At 36.5% G+C, this 25,134-nt stretch overlaps 2 protein-coding genes across 2 annotated transcripts in view; both read left to right on the top strand.

The window, feature by feature from the left end:
- The window catches only part of LOC128246548 (DIS3-like exonuclease 2), a 35,528-nt gene extending 29,850 nt beyond the window's left edge, over positions 1–5,678 (top strand). Inside the window, exons 30-31 of the mRNA XM_052964807.1 lie at positions 55–219; positions 3,248–5,678. Of these exons, the coding sequence (XP_052820767.1) occupies positions 55–219; positions 3,248–3,469 (387 nt within the window). The 3' untranslated portion in view covers positions 3,470–5,678. The remainder of the gene's footprint in view (positions 1–54; positions 220–3,247) is intronic.
- A 7,036-nt stretch (positions 5,679–12,714) lies between these two features.
- Positions 12,715–23,928, top strand: LOC128246550 (uncharacterized). Its single transcript, XM_052964813.1, has 5 exons — positions 12,715–12,768; positions 17,064–17,639; positions 17,954–18,112; positions 19,203–19,260; positions 20,600–23,928. Exons 2-5 carry the CDS (start codon positions 17,082–17,084, stop codon positions 22,876–22,878), a joined length of 3,054 nt encoding a protein of 1,017 aa, XP_052820773.1. The 5' UTR covers positions 12,715–12,768; positions 17,064–17,081; the 3' UTR covers positions 22,879–23,928.
- The last annotated feature ends 1,206 nt before the right edge of the window (positions 23,929–25,134 follow it).

The raw sequence follows: 25,134 nt of genomic DNA, 5'->3' as shown, positions 1-25,134 counted from the left end.
TGTTTATTTTCTATCATAAAATAATAAAATTGAGTTATTTCCCTTTGTTTATAGAAACTGCCTCTGAAAGAGAAAATATTCCGCCGAGAACGGAAGGTACCCAGCTTGGTTCTTGTGTGGGCGGAGGAAAATGGGGAACCAGAAGTGCGACAGGAAATCTCTATCTTCTCATTGGTGGATGCTGTATTGGCTGTGGGGGACCAGCCACTCATGTGGACGGTAAGGCAGATCAATTTAGCGGAAGCATCAAAATAATACAATTGTTTGTGTTTGGTTTCTCAACTGACCATGATTTTTAAACCCAACCCTTATATTTAATTGCATCAAACATTTTTTTTTACATGACTTTTAAGGCCCAAAAATTACTCTTTATGTTAGAACGTGATTGTTGTCATTGGAGAATTGTGTTACAGTAATCTTCTGTATAAGGTTTTTAAGATTTTAAACTACATATTAATACACACACATAAATTTACCAACTGACTATAAAAACTATAGGGTCAGCACCTATTTCGTATGTAGGTCCAGGTTACCCAAACCAAATGATGTTTTTACATGCAGGTTTTTCTCCTGCTGGGTATAACTTTTCAGTAGTTTCTTAATGGAAAGATGCCTAAAGGTTTTGTTTTCATAGATCTTTCCAGTAAACATTAATCCAGACCAAATCAAACAGTTTTTAAGAGTGACAATGATTAGACAATACTTTATTAAACAATTCCTGACCTAGGCCAAAAAAAAAATGGTTTGGTTAGGGTTACATCCTTTTCAAAAACAGGTAGGGTAAGTAGGCTTTTTTCTTTCTTTTTCTTATAATGCTTTATTGAAGAACATACTTGTCATCATTTGGGAATGGTGTTTAAGGCTTTGAAGCTATAAACCCTACAAATTAAAACACCCAATACGGTAAGTGACTGGGTATAAGACAATAGGGGGTATAAGACGCAGGCAAAAATATCCGTAAAACATCTGAGAATTGTTTTTTAATCTATGTTTTGGGTTAAAGGAAGCATAGAAAAATTGTCTGCCAATTTCGGTCACCATGTTTGTTGACAGTGACGAAAAGAAAAAAATCCTTGAAAATGGCTATGGTTGTCTTCAAAACCATACAATGATAATGCAAAATATGTTTCATTTTTGGTTAGGATATGCACTGAAAAGAACTGAGTGTGACCATTTGTTTCTGGATGGCACTGAAAAGTAGCTTTTACGACAATTTGTAAGATTTCTTTCTGACAGTATATCGTAACCTGTCGAGAATGAAAAGTTAAGTTATGTCAAAAACCTTATATTGTACGGGTTTGTTCGCAAAATGTCAACACCTACAGAAAAAAATAAAGAACGTGGAAAGTGCGAAAAAACAAGACCATTATCGCATCTGTTTGTAGTATTGGTATGTTAAACAGGTCTAAAGGCAGTGCGAGTTTTTCACACCTTATCGTAAAACTGATAAAAAATATTTTGATAGTGCCCAACTTTGCTTTTTTATATGCATGTTTAATTATTGTTATATTCAAAATAATATTTAATTTTTAATCATACAACATTTTTTTTAAAATTATAAACGTCTTACGATATACCGTATCCTGATCTTCAACTGCCGTTTTAACCCGTATATACTCGATTGATATGACCAGAGTAAACATCCCTTTCTTCATAATTCTAAATAAACTCTTGGCCTGAAATCGACTTCAGAAAAAAAGTTCAAAAGCTTGTTACTGGTTATTAGATGCAGGCATTTTTTTACATCGAAATCATTACTGGAACCATTTTTTTCTTTTTACACTACCTACCCATTTATTTGGGGCAGTGAAATTAGAGACAAACAAAAACAATTGCGGGCCTTATTATGACTTTTAAGTTGTTAAACAGAGATTAATATTTTGATCAAGGATGACTGACATGCCACTCAGCCAGTATGCAATAACTTAAAATGTGCCGACTATTTTTATGTTTGTGCACTGTCATATAAAAGTCTGATATTTGTTAAAGAAAGAGTTAACAATGGGCCAATTGTTCAGAACTTTGGCAAAGTTAACATCTTTGTTCAGGTCATAAAAATTAAAGAAGAATTCTAACTCTCTGGGATTACACTTGTGTTCTGTCCCTTTTCTAACAAAAGTGGAGACAACTGTTTCATCTGTTCTTATTTATATTCAAATATGTAAGCCCATCATAAATTAGGTCAATTTTATAAGTTAAAAACATTCACAGTGCTAACTTAAACAAAGTTTTGAATGATCGGCACAATTAGTTATAGTTAACACACCTATAACCCCAGTTCAATTAGATTATACATGATCACTTCAACATGCAATTGTAGGATAGGTATCCCATAGGGGATTGGGATAAGTAACTGTTTTCTACCATATTACAAAGTACAACATTCAATATCTTGCATGGATATACAGGGCTTTTCTATAGTACCCACGGGTCCGACTATCGGACCCATTCCCAAAGCAAAATATATGATATTTTTCCCAGAAAAAATCCCAATCAAAAAGTAAAAATAGAAATCTCTTTATGAAAGTCTTTTTACCTGTACTGGTTCATTCAACATCATTAAAATTAAATTAATTAATTAATAAATTATGTGATGTAAAGTTTTGGGGCTAATTGAATTCAAAAATCGTTGATTTTCATCACATTCAGAGATCAGTATGAAATATTATCTGTCATGATTAATTGCCATTGATATTTGAGCCTTTTCTGTTCTTTTGAAAGGGAAAAGAAACTAATATTTAATATTTTCCTCATGCGCAGGAGACTGGAAAGCTTGTTCTTTTAACTGTAAAATTTCCTCATTTCGGCATATTGCACGATGCATGTTTTCCCAAAATGTCTAGGGTCTTTTTCCCGAAATGGGCAGAAAAAGCCCTGATAAAAATGAATAGCATTGTGTAATGTTGTGAGCATAGAAGCTCCGCCTCTATATGCAAATCAGTAACCAGTAAAGGCACCTAGGTATTAGAAAGGCGGTATGATTCAGACTATTGATGTACTCACTTGTAATTCACTTGTAGAATAAATGTAGTAAAACTATTAAGTGTCTTTATCAAATACCTATATCAAAAAACAGCACACTGTAATTTATCGGCATGATATTAACAGCACAGACGAGCTCCAACTTCTTGTTACTGTTCTGATATGCTACAGGGAGCTACAATGCATATACAAAAAAACCCACAAAAAAACAGTCTCAAACATATTCCACAGTTATACATGGGCTGTATTACATTCTGTGTTTCAGGCCGTTATCAAGCGACCCCAATTCTCTGTTGGAATGGAAGATTTCCTGCAGTGTAACCCTGTACAGCCAAATGAAGAAACCAGTCTAGAAGATCAGGTTGCCAGTCTTAATTTAGAAGACAACAATGGACTGGTTACTGAAAATTCAGCTTCACAGCAAGACTCATGTGAAACCAGTCAGTTGACTGAAAAGCCCTCTGAAAATGTGTCCTCAGAGCCATAAAACTTCTTGTCTTTTGATGTGCTTTACTCTTATATGTGTTACTGTGGTAAGGAAGGTGATAGTGATTTTTATACAACAAGTGTTCAACTTGCACGTTTTATTTTTGGGCCCATTTTGTCTTCATATAGTTTAAGTTTACTCCTATTGAAAGAGCTGGCCCCATCTTAAGTACCATATAAAAGGAGTAAGCTGAGATCACATTTTTTGTTTGGTATAATTTGTGTAATATTTACGTTCTGAAGAATTTGTAGACTATAAAAGGAAATTGTCTTTATGATAATCACTTTAAACTCATTTTTGTTTAGTAAAGACAATATTAAGGAAGGAAGTTGTTTTAATGATATAAGCTACTTAGCCTTAGGGTTGGTATGCTTGAAGCTGCACAGATATACCATTTTTACAATTTTTTTTATTTTTTGTCTTGGAAAGGGCAAATTTTTGCATTAATATCTGCAAGCCAATGATAAAAGATTGCGGACAAAAAAACAGATCATAGATTTTCATATTTCCGTTCGAAAATTAATGTTTAATGGCTTAAACCGTTAGTAAAGGTTAAAAAAAAAATGCATACATTATCATGTTTTGTACTTAAAATGAAAAAATCTGTGATCTGTTTTTTTCTTCAGCAGTCTTATATAACTGGTTTCTATGGATATTCGCAAAAATTGGCTCGTTCCAAGACATTGAGATTTTTATGACTTTTCCGTAACAAGTTTCATAAAATGTTGAATAAAATAGCAACAAATGTAATTTCTTTTCATCATATGACACAAATGTCGCCCAAAATAAGATTTTATTTTTATTCTATTTTGGTACGGTTAGTAGGGCGAAATGACATCAAACGTCAAGTTACACTAGTTTACACAAATATAAAATAATACATACTGGTTGTTTATCACGGGATATAGGGAACGTCATGCGATAGATAGGGGATAGTATGCTAGGACGCTTGTCTGACATCCTGTATCACATCGAGTGTCTTGTAAGCATATCACATATCTGTTAAGACTGTGTAGAATCGAGATGGATGCATGTTTAAACACCAAAAGGGACGTGATACAGGTTATCAAAAAGGCGTCCTATCGTAATATTCCTTCTATAATAAGTTTCTCTTCATTTTTTAAATGCTTTAACTTACTGCTTTTGATTTAAACCACTGTAACTGCACTAAGATTTTCTGTAACATTTCCTGTCTCGGCTACATCGAGCTTATATGAAGGAAACACTGTCTCTTGAACAGCATTGTTCAAGAAAATAACATTACAGTAACATGCATATCCATGTATTAGAAGAAAACCTTAAATTTAACCATAATTAATTCATGGAAATGATATCTTTAACTAGTATTAAAATTTTCAGGGAAATATACGGCTTAATTGCAGGACAATTCAAGAAGATATTATTCATGCTTACAGCAAACATTATAGACAAACATTTAAGATAATTCAAGGAATCCCACTTCCATAACATACACAATAATTCAAGGCATCCCACTTCCATAACATACACAATAATTCAAGGAAACCCACATCCATAACATACACAATAATTCAAGGAATCCCGCTTCCATAACATACACAATAATTCAAGGAATCCCGCTTCCATAACATACACAATAATTCAAGGAATCCCGCTTCCATAACATACACAATAATTCAAGGAAACCCACATCCATAACATACACAATAATTCAAGGAATCCCGCTTCCATAACATACACAATAATTCAAGGAATCCCACATCCATAATATACACAATAATTTAAGGAGTCACATTTTGATATGATGCATCTATGCCTTCTTAATTAAAATTTATACTGTTATTTTTTTAACATTGGTAACATGCGCAAACTGCATATAAAACCCCCTTCAGTCACAAGCTGGTGTAATTTTTAATAACAGTGTTTAATTGAATAAAGAATCATCTTGTATGAAAACTTGTGATGTTTGATTAAAAGTATCAAATGCAAGAAAACAAAATTATTTCCTAATATGAACCATGATACATTTGTATATTAGGCAAGATTTATCATGATTTTTATGTATTCATTGATTCTGTATCATTTATTTACTCACATTAATGTGAAGCTGGTATGATCTCCTGGCAATGTCTTTAAGATGTATGATGCGGTTATGTTATTGATGAATAAGTATTGTTGCAATTGTAAGTATTTTTTGTTAAAAGTCTAGTGAATAAAATAAGGAATTTACCATGTCTTGTCTTGTAGTCATGCTCTTAGTTCAATGCTAAATAGTACTATCATGTAGATGTATAAATAAACAAGAGCCCTTTCTGAAGGATTAGGGGAGGGGGGGGGTATTGTTTTGGCGTTGTCTGTCCGTCCATCCGATTTTTCTGTTATGATATGGATTGTCATACTAGTATAACAAGCAAGTGTGAAATAATGGAAATGATCATGGACTATCATAGTCTACTTCATTGATGTATATATGTGTGATGTTATGTGTGGAAATAAACTTGTGTTCTGTTCTATAATATTCAAACTTGGTCAGAATGTTTCTCTTGATGAATTCTAACTGCTTAATAAAACTGGGTTACATGGGGTCAGAAACTAGGTCACTATGTCAAATCTTACTAAAATCTTTGGAACATGCTAGACACTATGTTTCGTCCAATATTCATGAAACTTTATCAGAATGTCTCCCCCTTGATGACCGCTTAGACAAATTTAAACTGTCACATGTGATCAAATATAAGGTCACTAGGTCAAATCTTAGATTTCTTGTCTGGAACCATATCATGGTATTGATTGGTCAGATTATGTGCATACTTGCTTAAAATGTTCCTCTTGATGAAATCTCATCGCATTTAAATTTGGACAACGTGAGGTAAAACCTAGGTCACTGGATCAAATTTTATTAAATATTTTTTCCGAATTTATTAGAGGCAATATACAGTGTTGCAGTGTTCTTAAAACACTTAGACCAAACCACCGCCTGATGAAGCACTGTCAAAACATTATTTTGGAAAAAGGTTTGTCGAAGTGTTCTATGAAACTAAACTCTCAATCAAACTCTGGTAAAAGACCGAATGCGGTGCTCTGTAAGCGGCGTAGACTGCGCTATGTTTCATTTAAAATGGTGAAGAAATAGTGAAGTTATCTTTGTTTAAAGTCTTCATTCGAAGAAAAATATTGCACTCCGACGTAGCATTTATGACGCAATTTATCACACACAGTCTGGGTTGTGTTCAATATTGATCTTGATCACAGCTACTTGGTATTTGTACTGCATTTTTTGGCCAGTCGAGCTACCTGATTCGAGCGATTTGGTCCCTAGGGTGATCTTTTATGATGCATACTCCAGAGTGCCTGGTCATACCTATGCATACTCCAGAACGTCCAGACGGGCCTATCCAAACTCAATACGCATTGGTATTCAACCTCAGTCACATCAATTAAATTAATAATGGGTTATTGACTTCTTATTCCGTATTTATTTTTAGACGAAGGCTTAGTCCTTTTTGAAAATGAGCCTGAGAAAAAGTTATGACAATGTAAATCGATAATATGTTATCTTATTTTGGTATAATGTATTTCCTTTTATTACTAAAAATGATCGTTTTTGGCATGTTTACAAAAATAATTAAAAGTGTTTGTTATTTCATGTTTTCTGCCAAGGCAAATATGAACGAATTACGGACACTACGGTCCATGGACATTACGGACCAGACATTACGGACCAGATTCAGGGACACTACGGACCAGATTTAGGGACATTACGGACCATCTTCGGAATCTTACGGACCATGATTTAAACATTTTTTTTTTTAAATTAATCACTCATTAGTTTATAATTTGTTAATAAATACTTGAATATGAGTGCTCAGTATGACGTTATATCTTCCATAAAACTGAAAAATCCCGTGAAGTTCGAATAGATCTCAATATAAAATCTTGTGAAATTCCAAAAGGTGTTAAAGAACTATGCATTTATAACAATTATGTGAACAATAATGAACGAAATTTGAAAGATCGGCAGTTAAATCAGTTAAAAGCAACAGAAGAAATATTTTCCAAAACAGTTTATTTCCCAAAATAAATCGAGCAGAAGTATTTTCCAAAACAGTTTATTTACCAAAATAAATCGAGCATATATTAAATAAACAATATACATAATTATAGATATAACGTTGATTTTCGGCTCGAGTCGAGCGTTTTGGTGACGCCATCTTGCACTGAAACCAACCATTTGGTCACGTGGATTCCCCGCCTTGACTGAACCTTTCAATTAAAACAGTTGAAACGGAAAACAAACAAATATGACGATTCAAAGTTTATTTCAGAAAGCAATCGATCACATATGAAAACATTAATATTCACATTTACAATTATAGGATAAACACATATTTCGTTCATTATTATTCAAATTATTATAATATTTTATTAAAAATACATTGATGTTTAACATTGGAATTTCCTGGATTTTTCAGTTACATTAAAGATAATTTTCATACTGAGCACTAATATTCAAGTATTTATTAACAAATTTAAGACCAATGAGTGAATAAATTAAAAAAAAATGTTTAAAAACATTATAAATGATGGTCCGTAAGTTTCTGGAGATGGTCCGTAATGTACCTAAATCTGGTCCGTAGTGTCCCTAAATCTGGTCCGTAGTGTCTGGTCCGTAATGTCCATGGTCCGTAGTGTCCGTGACCCATATGAACAAAGGTGTTCACACATTTTACCTAGTGTCATGGCAACACTAACAGAAAAGTAGACGTTACCCTTTCAAGTCTGTTCTTTTCATAAAAGATTTATTCCTGAATATAACCGTAAATGACGTCATGTTTGCACATAATATAAAATTACGTCAATATTCACAGACATAAACGACATATGACTTAATCTTCATACTTTCAGTAATGTCATTTGATGAATTCATTTTTACATTCATCTATTTTCGAGACATTTGAGTTAGAGTCTTTATTTTATATTATTATCTGTATGAATACCGTAGCAGAGGCAATGGAAAGGCTCTTATACTTGAACAGTTTGTCCAGGAAATGAATATCCAGATTAACAACCCAGTAGCGTTTCTCATTTGTGTTGAGGAACTCTCTCGGGAGAACTTAAAGAAGGTCCTTGAAGATGGTTCATGCAGAGAGGTTCTTGGACAGTTTATACACTATGAGAAGCAGGTTCGAGAAAGTCACCTTGACAAGACAGGTATACTCTGGATGAGTTTTTATGCCCCCACAAAGTGGCGGCATATAGGGTTGCCCTTGTCCGTACGTACGTCTGTCTGTCTGTCTGTCTGTCTGTACGTACGTACGTCCCGAAGATTGTTTCCGATCTAATTCTTGAAAACCGTTTGTCCAATCCTCACCAAACTTTAAACACATGTTTGTGACCATAATATCTTGATCAAGTTCGATAGTCATGGAAATCGCTTTAGTCATTTAGGAGTTACGGCCCTTTTTTGCCAAAAATACTTCAAAAATATATGTTTCCAATCTAATTCTTGAAAACTGTTTGTCCAATCCTCACCAAACTTTAAACACATGTTTGTGACCATAATATATTGATCAAGTTCGATAGTCATGGAAATCGCTTTAGTCATTTAGGAGTTACGGCCCTTTTTTGCCAAAAATACTTCAAAAATATATGTTTCCAATCTAATTCTTGAAAAGTATGTGTCCAATGTGGATCCAACAAGTTTTTTCCTGCCTGAATGGCGCCATATAACCTATACAGTCTTGCGATGCCGTAAAACCCAACTCAACTCAACTTATCCTATATGTGCAGATTATCCTGAATAATCATTATGGCTTATTTTCTGTGACAAAAAATCGAAGTGGGGGCATCCGTGTCCTATGGACACATTTCTAGTATTGACCATGCACGTTTGGCGCTTGCGTTGTTGTATGCAGTGAAAACCAACAACTTAAATCTGTTCCACCAGTGTTATGGGGACATGGCAAACATTTTCATTGCATACTATGCCCCAAATTACTCACGGTAACTATTTGTTTACTGCATTCTTGTTTACATATTATTTTATGGATGGATGTCGAAACTCACAATTATTTTTGTCTTGTCCTATATGTGATACAACAGTATGTCCTATGTAGTATTATACGTTAACCCAAAGAGCCTTGATCACGATCGTACGTTTATACTATAATTTGTTTTGCATACCAGCTTAGCTGTTAGCATAATAATTGTTTATATGTAACCGGGTATACGATGCATATAGCGGCACTTATACTGTCTGGCTATAGAGCTAGCTTTTATAGCGACGCGGTAGAGTGTCCGCCTGCAGAGCGAGAGGTCGTGGGATCGAACCCCGACAGGTGCACATAGCAATTTGTGCAATTTGTGCAGTCTGTTACATTAACTGTCAATCAACAGATTCATACAACGCTTTGCAAATTGACCTTTGTCTCCGAAATTCGAGGACGAATTTCAAAATGGAGGGGGAATGTGTAACCGGGTATACGATGCATATAGCGGCACTTATACTGTCTGGCTATAGAGCTAGCTTTTATAGCGACGCGGTAGAGTGTCCGCCTGCAGAGCGAGAGGTCGTGGGATCGAACCCCGACAGGTGCACATAGCAATTTGTGCAGTCTGTTACATATATTTTAGATTGTCCAGTACCAAGAACAAAGTAATATTGAATTCACACTGCTTGTTACTAGTAAGTCACAACAGCTACGTGAACCAATTCAGCTTAAAAGGGTAATGAAGTATCCACTAACACCAGTTTCACATAGCCTAGGAACACCAGACGAGTTTTTTTATGAAGACCAACAAAGCCATAATCATCCCGATGTAGTTGGAAGACGTAGCTCCAGATGAAACATGCCCAACTGATGCGCTTTACATTCAGGACCGGAATGCCCTGTTTTATTCATTGACAAATTTGGGACCTACATTTGGTGCTTTAGGCTTTCAAATACTTGACCAGATGGTAGCAAAGCGCCATTTCGTTTTCTCAACAGATTCATACAACGCTTTGTCCATTGAGGCCAAAGAACGGTTACGACGTGGTGTGTCACAGAAATACATTGTAGATGGCCCTGCAACTAGAAAATCAACTGACTTTAAACTTTTTCTTACCAATGGTGAAAACAAAGTTCAGTTATGCAAATTATTGCTAAAGTTATGGGGGGAAAGGAAGCAGCATATCGTCTTCAGAAATGTGCACTAACAGTGCTTATAGTTAATGGTCAAGCCTACCGGTTGAGTTCCGCAAATGGAGAGGTGACTTCATAAATAATAATAATAATAATAATAATAATAATAATAATAATAATAATAATAATGATAATGGTAATTACTTTGATGATGATTATAATTATTATTGAAAACAACAACAATATAAATTATAATAATAGTAATAATAATAATGTTTAATTTAAGGTCAACTGTGATGAGATTCCAGAGTTATCCTCCAACCAAGAAGAAACTGATACCCGGGTGGTGATCTACTTGAAGTAATTGCGGCAACACAAGGCTACAATGCAGCAGTGGTTCGAACACCATCTTTGATATACAACTCTTTGGGGCAGACAAATACTTTGGGGTCAACTTACCCCACCCATATTGTCTCTAATGTTAAATGATTAAATGTTAAATTTATCATTCATTTAATTTGTTTCACTGAAGGGTAAAGACTACATTTCGTTTACTAAAACTCCTTTCATTTAATATTAAAAAAAGATAACAATAAAAGGTTAATAATCAGAGCAATAAAAAACATGCCATTTTAACACTTTTGTTCACATTATCTTCAAATCTTATTCATATTATATGTATACCATGTATATTTGACACTTTAATTGTGAGTATAAATCACATTCAAGACGTCATAAACTGTTCCTTAATTGTAATGAAAAAAAAGAGGGAAAAATCAGTTTATTTTCACATTATTTACATTTTTTTTGTAACAAAACATGTCTATTTTTCAAATAAAATATTGAAACACTAACATTCCACTATGAGATAAGCATGTCAGTGAATATATATATTTTACTTGTATTAAATGAGGCATATCTTTTTAAAAATTGGTTATTTTCATTTTATGGCGGCCGTCTTGGCGGCCATTTTGAATTTAAAGCATCTTTGGAAAAAATATTTTTCTGGGAACATCAAAAAAATTATACTTCAGACATCATTTGTTCATTTTATGCATCAAACAAAATGGTGTTATTCGGGGGGGGGGGGGGGGGGGGGACGGGACCCCTCTTGCCTACTAAACTATCACTTCCTTTAACAGAGTTTGGCTCAATATATATGACTTAAAATTAAAATTTAAAAATCCATTCTTACTCAGTTACTAAACTTCCATAACGCAACTTCCATAACGCATATAAGTGATGTGTTGTAGTGTCAGTGGATATATGGAAATTTATTTAATGGTCTCTAACCTACAGTGCCTATAGGTAAGCAATCGGAAATCCTCGGCTAGTATCCAACCGATTTCGAAGCTTTCCGGAGATGGCCGAGTTGTTACGATTGGCAGGTAAGCTCCAAAATGAATGAGTTATGAGTGGATTTTCTCGAAAACTGGATTTCACTTCGATTTCCGATCTATTTTCGAAAAAATTCTTCATTTTTTGACAAATTTTAATAACATTTGAAATATAAACCCACCATGAGGAACTTTCAAATATATTTACAAAATTAATTAATAAATTAATTAAAATGAATGAATTCTTAGTGGATTTTACGTTTTGAGTGCATTTCACGGATTCCTGTACCACCCCGCACCGCTAAAAGGAATGACGTCACCATTACGTCATATGTACTTCCGTTGTGAAAATTCTCAATAAAAAAATGTTGGTATGATTGATAGACATGTTTTCACATGCTCAATACACTGTAAATCAAAACTATCATTATTCCTGAAACTTTTATACCTTAAGTAGTCTTGCTTGATTTATCATTTAGAGTAGAGATTAAAGCATAAACCGCTGCCCTATAGTTAAAAGGTCATTTTGGAAGAACTGCATTTTTTAGAGTTTGTTTTTCAAGTGGAGTGATTTTTCTTAGGAATAACTTGACCCCCCTTTTTTATTGGCTTAAAAGGTAATTTAAAGCTTGTACTTTAAGAATATGTGTGGTTATCATAGCCTGCATTCGCTGGAAATGCCTTTAAATGTTGTCTTAAAAATTATAATTTTTCATTGAATTATATAGGGAATAACAATGGTGGTGTGTAACCTAAAAGGTATACCAGTATCCCGAAGCTTGCCGGAGATCGCCGAGTTGTTACGATTGACGCCCATGTGTTTTGTCATTATTCGTTTACCTGGATAGCGGCCGTAAATGTGAGGTTTGATGTTTTTTTACATAATTTAACAATTTTGAAATCAGCATCACATGATAGATTTACATAATCAGAGACATTAGGAAATGCAAAACCGTATTTATTTTTATATTTGAAAATCATGTTTCAACTTTCGTTTTACGTGTATGTATGCTGATTAGCTACAATAATGAGCGATCAGGGATATTTTTTATTATTATTTTGACATTTCTTATGTATCCCTGTAACGAGTCTGCCACAGTAAAAAAAATCGTCAAAAGACTCGTTGACGGCCATTTAGGTGGACTAGTATGCTGACAAAGCTTGAACGTCTTTTTTCCATAAATACCTTCCAAATTTTTTTACTGTACTGTACAGTACAGTCGCGTAGCTGAAATTTTGACAGGTGGAGTTTTTGTCATACCAAAAGGCAAAACCCCCAAATTTGGAATAAAAGCCGAAGGTGGGTAGGGGATGAAGGGGTTAATATGCAGTCCGTCCTCGATCTGCGTAATCCCAAATTGGCCATGGCTATGCGACGGATACATACTGATTAAACAGGGGGAAAATAGATAAGTAATCTAAGGTCTTTGAATTAACAAAATACTTTCTGATAATATCAGAATTGTACTCATTCATTCATAACGGTTCGCACACATATTATCAAATATCATAGTTTATGCACCAGCCAATTGTAACCACGGCCTCCCCAGGTTCAGGGAATAGCGGGGACCTTGACTTTCGGTCCATCCCGAGTATGGTCACCGCTCTGCAGGGACGAACTGGTAAAATCCCCCCCCCCCCAACAATGCCCCACACCCCAGGAACCATAGGTACCAGTTAAAGCCAATTCCCCGCTATTTTTGGCAGGAAGACAACACCACCGCATTCACCTAGCACTGCGGGGCCACCTGGAAGGTACAGAACATGGCCCATTTCCCCAGTTTATCCCCGGACCTGGGGGCTGTGGTTCCAATTGACTGGTGCATTGCCATACATGTAGTTCAAATAATTGAACGTTGACAGATTTTTTTACGATTTTCTTTATATATATCGTTAGAGATAAGAAGGATCCTGTTTAACACGTCTTTTATTTTAGACTTACCATACATGTTATTATGCACCACTTAAAAGAAGAGGGGTATATTGCTTTGCACATGTCGGTCCGTCCGTCCGTCCGTCGGTAAACCAAAGCTTGTCCGAGTGGTAACTTAACAATTCCTGGACGTATGGTCACCAAACTTGTCGTGAAGGTTGGGCATGACTAGTAGATGACCCCTATTTATTATAGGAGTCATCGGGTAAAAGGTCAAGGTCACAGTGACCTCTAATGGTATAAGGAATTTAAAGTTTGTCTGAGTGATGACTCAACAATGCCTAGACCAATGGTCATCAAACTTGACAAACCTGACCAGTAGATGACCCCTATTGATTTTAGGGGTCAAAGGTCGAGGTCACAGTGACCTTGAATGATAAAGGGTTGTCCTAGTGATAACTCCTCAATGCATGCAATAATGGCCATTAAACTTGACTTGGAGGTTGGGCCTTACCAGTGGATGACCCCTATTGATTTTGGGGGTCATCAGGCCAAAGGTCAAGGTCACAGTGACCTTGAATGATAAAAAAGTTTGTCCTAGTGATAACTCGACAATGCCTGCACCCATGGCCCTCAAACTTGACATGGAGGCTGTGCCTGACCAGTAGATGACCTCTATTGATTTGAGGGGTCATTATGCCAAAGGTCAAGGTCACAGTGACCTTGAATGATAAAAGGTTGTCTCAGTGATAACTCGACAATGCCTGCACACATGGCCCTCAAACTTGATTTGGGGGTTGGGCCTGACCTGTAGATGACCCCTTTTGATTTTAGGGTCCATGCATATTTCATTCAATTGTCCAAATAATCCTGACAACATGGTGCTCAGGGGGGCATAATGTTTGACAAACATCTTTAACTTGTTAAACATATATTTTACGAATTGTGCTTGTTGATAAACAAAAATATTGTATTCCGGTATAATATATATTTTGTGTTCTTTATAATTATGATGAAACCATCATTTCTAGTATTAAACTTTGTGAAAAATGATTTTGGTATCCCAGCGCAGCCTATTTATAGGCTTGGAATTATATTAACACATAATCATCAACCAATCAATAATCTGACATGTGATTATATTTTATTTCCTTAAAATTAATAACGATATTAATATAACTTTTTTAAATCACCTGAGCGCGTTTTGTGCTCATCATGAGCTTTTGTGATATGGTGATTGTCTATCTCCTTCCAGATTACTTCAATAAAAGTGGTTCCATGCAGATATCTGGTTGCCATGGCAACCGTAAGGAAAAACTTTGAAAATCTTATCAGAAACCGCTGGCCCAATTTCAAAATAATTTCACAGAAATGTTCAGAAGGTGACGCTGTATCAAGTTCCTTCACCCCATGTTGATTTGTAAAAATAAATGGCCGTCTATTTGGAAAAAACATGTATTCTAGCCAGGTTATAAAATAATTTCACATTAATGTTCCTTAGCTGACACGCTATCAAAACTTATTCACCCTATGCTGATTCCTAATAAAACATTATTATTTATTTTATTTTTATTTTTTATTATTTATTATTATAATAATAATTATTATTATTATTATAATGATAATTTAATAATAATTTATGTTGATTCATTAAAAAGGAGATGCTACTTTTCACTATATGTCTTATAGAAAACTTCTCTTCCATTTACCTGATATCAAAATAACTGCCGTGGTAACCATTTTATTAACACCCTTTTTTAGGATCATTGAAGATATCAACGTCAAACTTGAATTTTTGCACACTCAGTATGATATCCATGTGCTCTCTAATATGAACGTATTTAAATGAAGCGGTCTTTTAATTCACACGATTTAAACCACATAACACGATACATCCCATTTAAATTTGTTACCCCGGCGCATCAATTATTTTAACATGTCATGTCAAAAAGTAGATCTGATGATACCTGATACTATAGTCTGTAGGGCTGCAGGGTAATCGAACCTACGAACCCTGCAATTGATAGTCAAAAGTCTTACCCTATACCACGGATCTACCTTGATTCAATTAATATACAGGGTGACAACTGTATGTTTTACCAGCAAAACAATCAGGACGTTTTTCATACTTTGATGTATATAGAGTTTGTAAACAAATTAGCGTTCGAAATTACATTTTTGATCAATGGGATGACAGAATTTTTAAAATCTGCAGTACTTTGGAAAAATCTGCAGTACTGCTGTTATGGAAAATCTGCAGTACTTTGGAAAAATCTGCAGTACTGCTGTTATGGAAAATCTGCAGTACTGCTGTTTTGGAAAATCTGCAGTACTGTTGTTTGGAAAATCTGCAGTACTGCTGTTTTGGAAAATCTGCAGTACTGCTGTTTTGGAAAATGAACAATCAGATGTTATTGGCTTTAATCAGTTAAATCGGTAGATTTAGATAGAGGCTGGACCAGTAGAGAAAATTTAATATTGAACACTAAGATGATTTAAGAGTTATTCTTATGTATTTACCGAAATAAATGGCTATGTGACTGCATGGCATTAAATTGTTTTATTTTATAAAATGCATTAAATAACTGTAACCCTTTACAAAGGACATTACTTAAATAATTTTATGCTGTGTATAATGTAATTATTAATCCCCTACCGATTTCACATTATGCATGTCATTAAATTAACTCTTGGGCAAAAAATGGTTACTACGGCACCATAAATAGTCAATATATGCTACTTTAACCATTCTCATTCACCAGACTGATGGTGCTATAGGTACCACAGTTAGATTTATCATGATCGAACCTCTGATGAATGAGAATGACTTTAACTGGATCATTACATAAATAAAAGGTGCTTAGAGACTTGATTTTTCGAAAGAGGCAGACAAAAATGTGGTAAATACAAAATAGTAATTTTATTACACTTTGGTCCTGTTATTACAACAAAAATGTTATCCAAAGGTTATAAAAAGCTGCTTTGTATAGCACCTATGATACATTTGGCTGCTATAGCAGTGAATATACTGTTCTCTTTACTGGGTCTTTGCCAATTAATGAAGTATTAAAACTTGATTCATGTAATTTTGTATGCGGATAGAGGGCAATAGGGAGATTGTGCAATTCAATTATCCTTTTACATGGTACAACAATGTGGCTGCTATTTCAACATTGTTTTTTATTTATGCGAGTAATATTAGATTGTCTTCATCTTGTATTAAAACCGGAAAAGGACTATTGTATAGTAAGCAATACTCAGTGACTTGTTTCTTTTACTAGGTATTGAATGGCAAAACAATGACAACTTACGGCCATTTACTGTGGAAGACGGAAGCCCAGAACTGGGTCAAGGCCGCCCTCGCCCTCAACATAACCAAGGAGGGTCTACAGGGTTTTGTGGATGATGTGCTGACATGCGTACACAAGGACATCTATAGCACCGTTAGAACATCCAAGGGTCTTCCAGGCGGGGCAGCATGTGCACAATGTTTCACTGAGAACGTGTTAAAGTGCCCTACTCGTGGGATATGCACCAGTCCTAAAAACTGTAGATTTCATAACTCCCCGCAAAAGCTCTATGCTCAGTGTCCAAACGGGATTTGTGAAGGCGTCCGTGATGAAATAATTCAACATCACAGGTCTTCGGGACCATCATGGAAGAATACGAATGCCGACAAATGGAGCACCATTCCCTGGGAGATAGGCAAGTGTTTCCTGCCTCCTGATGGCTACAAAACCGTGTCCTCCATCAAAGACAGTGACTTCAACGGAGTGATCAGCGTCATGATGAATTGCAAGGATTTCCAGAACAAGCTGTCGTTTAACGTTGCAACACAGCCAAATTTATTGACAGAGGTAACTATGATAAGATTAATCGATTTCGATGAAATTTTAAAGAATGCTCATAACTAATAAATAACTTTACAGCTTACATTATTTAAAGTTCCTCTGTGTACTCATTATAGAATGACAACCAATAAAAGGACCTTATTAATAATTAATAAAATATTAATAATCTTATTGATTATTTTGTACATTCGTTACTCTAACCAAGGAGTCTTAGCGTGCATGTATATGTTTCTACATATTGAATGCATTTCCATTTGGGCCATGTTCACCACAACTACAAGCTATGTTAGACAATCCTTATTTCAAACATTACATTTAAGGTTCGGGACATTGGTCGACGCTTACGCCATTCTCATGACCAGAGGGTCAAGGACACAGAACTAGTGGACTTACTGTACAAGCTACGCACCCTGCTGGAGGATAAGACTGAACTAGCAAACCGACCTGAGGCTCTACACGCTGTGGAACAGCTTAAGAAGGTATAACATTACACGATAGCGCACACAACTGAACTAGCATACAGACACAAGGTACCACACTCCGTGGAACAGATTAAACAGGTATGACTTAACATAAAAGATGACAAAAAACGGAACTATCATACCAACCCGAGGCACAACGCACCGTGGAACAGATTTAACAGGTATGACTTTACATGATAGCAGACACAACTGAACTAGCATACCGGCCCTAGGCACGACACTGTGGAACAGATTAAACAGGTATGACTTTACATGATAGCAGACACAACTGAACTAGCATACCGGCCCTAAGCACGACACTGTGGAACAGATAAAACAGGTATGACTTTATATGATAAGCTTACCGACACAAAGGCACAACATGGTACGCAACATTGGTTTAACATCATCATATTAGATCACCGGTTTAAGTGTACGTGGGGGTCTCTTTATGAGTATATGCAGCGATTTTGGTGTTCATACTTCTGCGAGGTGACCTTATTAGATGTGCTGTGAAACCAAGGTTGCGTACAATTGGGACTCCGCCCATGACACAAACTGAACCGGTCTGAGCCCTCCAACTTATATTGTGTACGAAGTGGTGGCCTCGAGATTATTAAGTCGTGGCCACAACATGCATGTCGTTGGAACGAGTATGTAATTCGTGATAACGAGATATAAAAATAATACTCATGCATGTCACCTCAATGACATCGTACATAAAAAACACTAATGTAGTAAAAAAATAATATTGAGTTACAATTGTGTCTTGATACTGTAACGGTCCGCTGTAAGCGGCCGAAGGTGCGTTCATAATAATATTCCGTATAAAACGAAAGTACGTTCATACCGGATGTAAACTTGGTTGGTAATATGCAAATTAGCAAAAGCCCGGGCTATGTGAATATAGAGAAGTTAGTGTATATAAAGACAAGTGGACCCCTTCAGGGTCGAGCATGCTTTTCCCTGAAGGGATCTGTTGGTGTATGTTCCATTACGCGAGAAAGTTCGGCTATCTGGTGTTTATTTGGCGTCGCACGTTACAATACCTTTTTTGTAAAATAACCTTTGAATTATGGAATGCTTTATTTCTTTGTTTTGTTTACAGCTGCAAGCGGACGATTTTAAGATCAGTGCTGAGAACGAACAGGAGGTGTTGATGGAAGGTAAGAGCGCTTTTCATCAATGCCGTATCGAGCGCTGAAACGCCAATAAGGGGCTTTTTAAAGAGGCTTTCAGAGAAAACAGGGTTATCAGAATGAGGATGTCGTTTGGTTGGGGGGCGTCAAACAAGTGTTGTGCCCAATAAATTAGGCTACCATTGGTGACTAGTTATGAATCTTGGTAAGAAGGTAGCTGATGTAAAGGGCTGGCTTGGGATCGCTTTAGAGGGGGATTGGAGTCAAAGTGAAGGTCAAGGGGTGGGAGTGGATTCAAGATCAAGGTCTCCATTACTAAAAACGGCTACATTTGAGTGGTGAGTTTCAAACTCTGATTGAAATTCGGCCCAGATATCTTAATTCTGCTGATAATGTGCATAACTGTACCAATGAATGGATCATGTAAAATTGTTTATAATCAGATTAAACTTTCTGGTTCGTAAAGCAACATGTTAAATTGGTATTCAGTGCTATCGGTTTGCAAAAAGTTTGACCATTGTCATATGCAAAAAATGTATACCGGTACACACATGAAACTTGGTATGATATTTTTCGCTGCCTCTTCTGTGCCAAGCGTATTGTGATAATGCTACTTTTTTATCTTTTGTACCAAGCGTTCTGTGATAATGCTTCTACTTTATATCTTCTGAAACAAGCTTCTTGTGACATTGCTGCTACTTAACTTATGCAACAAGCGTCTTGTGACAATGCTGCTACTTAAGTTTTGCAACAAGCGTCCTGTGACAATGCTACTACTTAACTTCTGCAACAAGCGTCTTGTGACAATACTGCTACTTAACTTATGCCACAAGCGTCTTGTGACAATACTGCTACTTAACTTATGCCACAAGCATCCTGTGACAATGCTGCTACTTAACTTCTGCAACAAGCGTCCTGTGACAATGCTGCTACTTAACTTCTGCAACAAGCGTCTTGTGACAATACTGCTACTTAACTTATGCCACAAGCGTCCTGTGACAATGCTGCTACTTAACTTCTGCAACAAGCGTCTTGTGACAATACTGCTACTTAACTTATGCCACAAGCGTCTTGTGACAATACGGCTACTTAACTTATGCCACAAGCGTCCTGTGACAATGCTGCTACTTAACTTCTGCAACAAGCGTCTTGTGACAATACTGCTACTTAACTTCTGCAACAAGCGTCTTGTGACAATGCTGCTTCTTAACTTATGCCACAAGCGTCTTGTGACAATACTGCTACTTAACTTCTGCAACAAGCGTCTTGTGACAATGCTGCTACTTAACCTCTGCAACAAGCGTCTTGTGATAATGCATACGTATATGTTTTATATTTTTAATGTTATATTTTTCCATTACTACAGGATTACGACTACGTTTGGCAAACTATTACCGAACCACTTTGGCCGACATGCCGCTATCTGCCATTCTTGGAGAAAAGAACGCCAAACTCAGGAAATTCTACGTGCCACCGAAAATTGTGGAGAAAGATCATCGAAAAATCGGCAATATTTACAACAAAGAAAGCGGTCAAAATGTTGCAAAGTTTTCAGATGTGTTCTTAAGAAAATGTCAGTTGCTCAGAAATGTTTTCCTCGTTGGTGAACCGGGCCAAGGAAAATCCACCTTCTCCGTAATGTGTGCCCTGGAATGGACCCACCAATATTTACCAGCGGATGAAAACGTTGGCATTAAAACAAGTTATGCCGACCCAGAATTCTTCAAAGAGTTTGCATTTTTGTTTCATGTCACCCTACGAGATTCAGGTAAAACGTGTGATCTAGCACAAATGATCAAGGATCAACTTATACGTAAAATCTACCACGAGAAGGATGCCGATGATGGCTTCCGGCTATTGGAGACGGTGCTGGAAAGTGAAAAATGTTTAATCATAGCTGACGGCCTCGACGAATGGACCCATCCGGAAAACGTAAACTGCACCTGCAAAACTGAGGAAAAAGTCATTCCTTTCCGAAGTTCGGCCATCAAGGCCACACTCCTTACGACAACGCGTCCATGGCGACTGTCACAGTTTAGAGTGCAGGATTCAAAGATCGACAAATATCTTGAAATAGAAGGAGCTGCAGACCCAGAGCAACTCGTGGAAAATATCATCAACATTCTTAATGGGGGAATTAAGGATAAACGGACACCAGAGGCTTTCATGAAAATGGTGTCAGCGAAGGGTCTTGAAGGATTATTGTCAGCACCTGTCAGTATCACCCAGCTCGTGTACCTGTGGTTCGAGGGCAAATCGTTAACCGATTCAAAGTGTGACATTTATGCTGGCGTGATAAAGATGCTATCATGTAGACTTAGTGATATGCAAAGGAATGATAATATACTGGAAATTGAACTGCCATCCGTATTTAAGGAACATGAATGCTTCATGCAAAATCCCATGGTTTACCTCGCGCTGGCAAAGTTAGCATACACAACTTTGTATTCAGAGTGCAGAGATTCGTCTGTTGTTTTCAGCGACAAAACAGTCAACGCTTTGTTAAGCAGGGAGCAGGTTGAATTTGCATTGAAGTCAGGCTTACTCACGGAGAAGAAATCCAACTCATTGATCAGGAGATCATCTCACTTTTCATTCTTTCATAAAACACTTCAAGAGTTTTTAGCGGCTCTTCATTTATGTTTAAATGAAAACGACTTCAGTCAGCTATCAAACGAGTACGAACAAGATAATAAGGAAAATATCTTGGAAGATGTTTCTCAGACATTTATTTTCATATGTGGAATGAAGCCCGAGCTCGGTGTACAAATGTCTTCATGGATCAATAGTTCTGTACCACCATACCGACCATCAATCGACAATAGAGAGGCTGGACTACTTCAGCGCCTGATTCTCTCCGGGAACCGTGAAGCCAGGGCGAACAACTATGGTGACATACCGCTCTATCTCGCACACTTCTGGATTGATAGAAACAAGGATGCCTTAGTGTTAAAAAAGCTGATGATAATAAACAAGGAACGTATTCAGTCACTAGGCATCCGCGGATGCAATGATCAAATTAATGGGGAAGAGCTGCAGGAGGTGATCACATCCGCTTCCGACTCCCTCAAAGCAGTGAGACTGTTGTACCGTGATGGGCAGTATGACCTGTCCCAGTGTCACAGGCTGGAATATCTGCTTATAGACGGAAGCAATACAACACGTGTGCAGGTTGATCCAACAAATATTACAACATGTCACTTAAATAGTGTATCATCGAATGTTGAAATGTACATATTTAGATTTGTTAAAAACCATCAAAGGTGGAGTAAACTACAACGTGTTGTTTTAGCTTGCGTTAAGAATGTCCAGTTACTTGTGGATACACTACCAAGTCTCCCTCCGTTACAAATCCTTGAAATATATCATACAAATCTAGGTGAGCTCCACCTCCGCCCTCCAGCCTCAATCACACATATTGAACTTTGGTTTGTGACAATGACAGTTGAGGCGGTGCGGAGTCTGATAGAGACGATGAAGAACATACCACACACCATTACATGCTACATGTTTGCCTGCCCGGTGAAACCTGCCAGTGAGATGAAAGACATCCGAGAACATATAGACAGTTCGCGGTCATTCAAGGTTCTCAAGTTTGACGATACGAGTGAATGGCTTGATTTCGAATTCCGAACAATAAGTTGAATGTTAGCATCGATTATGGGAATTCATGTTTGATGAAAATCACTGAAACATTCAATGAAAGTGTCATTCTAATTATAGAAATATGTTGTGTGTTACTTTTACACGAACTAATTATCATCAACCACTTTCTATGTGTGTACAATTAATTTGATTTATGTTGTGTATTTACATGCATCCTAAAATAGATTTAACTGTACACAGCAATGTCGTTGTGGCAGGTGTTATTAAATATATCGAACTTGGATGAAAACTTTCTTTTTTAATTATAACACAACAGTCCGTAATCAACACGTGCAATAGTCGGTTTAACTTGATCGACTTTTTTAAAAGAATCTTAATAAAGCAACTCATTTCCTAGTTTAATGTGATATCATTTGATAAATGTTAAGTACTTACTAAGCATAGGATTTATTAATTGATGGGGAATATTTAGCTTTTTCTTAATTCACAATGCCATTCTAGCTCAGATTTTTTTTGTATATTCTGTATTAGAGAAATATACCAATAACACGTTGACTTTTTAATTTTAATTATGTATTTTAATGATCTATTACATAAATTTAACATTATTATAATGCCATCTACAAAACTATGATATCATTTATGCACCAGTCAATTGTAACCACGGCCCCCAGGTCCGGGGGTATACCGGGGATAGCCGGGGGAATGGGCCGTGTTTTATCCTTCCAGGTGGCCCCGCAGTGCCGAGTGAATGCGGTGGTTTTGTCTTCGCGCCAAAAATAGCGAGGAATGGGCCTTACCTAGGGGTGCGAGGGCATTTAACGGGGATCTTACCAGCAATCCGTCCCCGCAGGACGGGGTTTATACCCGGGCTTGGCTGGAACGAAAGTCAAAGTCCCCGCTATTCCCCAGACCTGGGGTAGGGGCGTAGTTATAATTGACTGGTGCATTATCGACAAATGCTTCAAAAGAAATACCCAAACAATAAACACATTTAGTTACCTAAATAATAGAATATACAATAGCCTATTATTTGACATATCACACAATTGGAGTATTATTGAAGAAGATATGATTAAACGTTGAAAATATTGTTTGATTTGTATTTAATATGATGAGGATAAAAATGTGTTAGAATGATGAGTATGATGATGATGATGAGGAGGATGATGGTGGTGGTGACAATGACGACTACAACCACGGCGACGAAATCGATAATGATGATGATGAAAATGACGACGACAACGATGTAGACGTCAATGATGGTGGTGATTATGGTGGTGGTGGTTGTGACGCTGATTATAATGATGATGATGATGTGATGGTGATGATGATGATGACAACGGCGGCGGCGATGATTGTGGTGGTGGTTGTGTTGATGATGATGATGACGATGATTATAATGATGATGATGATAATGGTGGTGGTGACGACGACGTCGATGATGATGATGATGGTGGTGGTGGTGGTGGTGGTGGTGGGGTGATGATGATGATGATAGTATATGACTAAGAATCATATTTAAGGCTGGATAATAAATGTTGACTTGATCTTGAAGTAAGATGCGTAAAAAACTTACAACACACTGTCATGATGTGGGCAAAAGATGTTTGTTATATCAAAATAATCATGCAAGGCAAAGTATTTCTTATTTAAGCAAAAGTCAGTAAAAAAATGTTTTGTCTACAAATACACACTTTACGGGAGTAGATTTTAGCAGGCTCCGAAATGCATCTGACAGTGTTTATATGAATTAATCCTTTGGTGACTGTCAGACACATCTACTACCAGACCATTTTACTACCAGAAGGCGGGCACATCTATCACCTTTCTACTATTTACGAGGTCTATCTCGTAGCTTGTTACGATTGACCACGCCTCAAACCAAACAAATTGCAGACACAGCGAACGGTCTTCAAGAACCTTATACACTGTTCCATGTCAATTATTATCATTTATTATAAAACACTTGTTTTATCATTTGATTCTTTAAATTTGACCATTTTATAAATAAAAAAACACCAACATAACACTACAAAGCACCGATTTTTTTATTGAAAACAAAAGTGACACTCGTATTTAAAATCAATACATACACGTGTATATCCAGCATACATTTTGAGTGATAAACCTTTCACGACTTCTTAGATAATGCATATATGGAAAATATTAATTACTGATAACAAGATAGCGTCATCGGTGAGGTATCGTCATCGGTGATGTGTCACCCATAGCGTCATCGTCGAGTTGTCGTCATCAGTGAAGTGTCGCCCATAGCGTCATCGTCGAGTTGTC

The sequence above is a fragment of the Mya arenaria genome, chromosome 9, assembly GCF_026914265.1.
Source record: "Mya arenaria isolate MELC-2E11 chromosome 9, ASM2691426v1".
NCBI classification, from domain to species: domain Eukaryota; kingdom Metazoa; phylum Mollusca; class Bivalvia; order Myida; family Myidae; genus Mya; species Mya arenaria.
The sequence above is the reverse complement of the archived record's forward strand: the minus strand, read 5'-3'. Positions and strand labels throughout refer to the sequence as shown.

What these genes read in the sequence shown, in the direction of transcription:
- LOC128246550 (XM_052964813.1), top strand. Translation starts at nt 17,082, where the DNA reads ATGACAACTTACGGCCATTTACTGTGGAAGACGGAAGCCCAGAACTGG. An exon ending in AGCCAAATTTATTGACAGAG is followed by an intron (nt 17,640 to 17,953) that starts GTAACTATGATA and finishes ATTACATTTAAG; the next exon opens with GTTCGGGACATTGGTCGACG. An exon ending in CTGTGGAACAGCTTAAGAAG is followed by an intron (nt 18,113 to 19,202) that starts GTATAACATTAC and finishes TTTTGTTTACAG; the next exon opens with CTGCAAGCGGACGATTTTAA.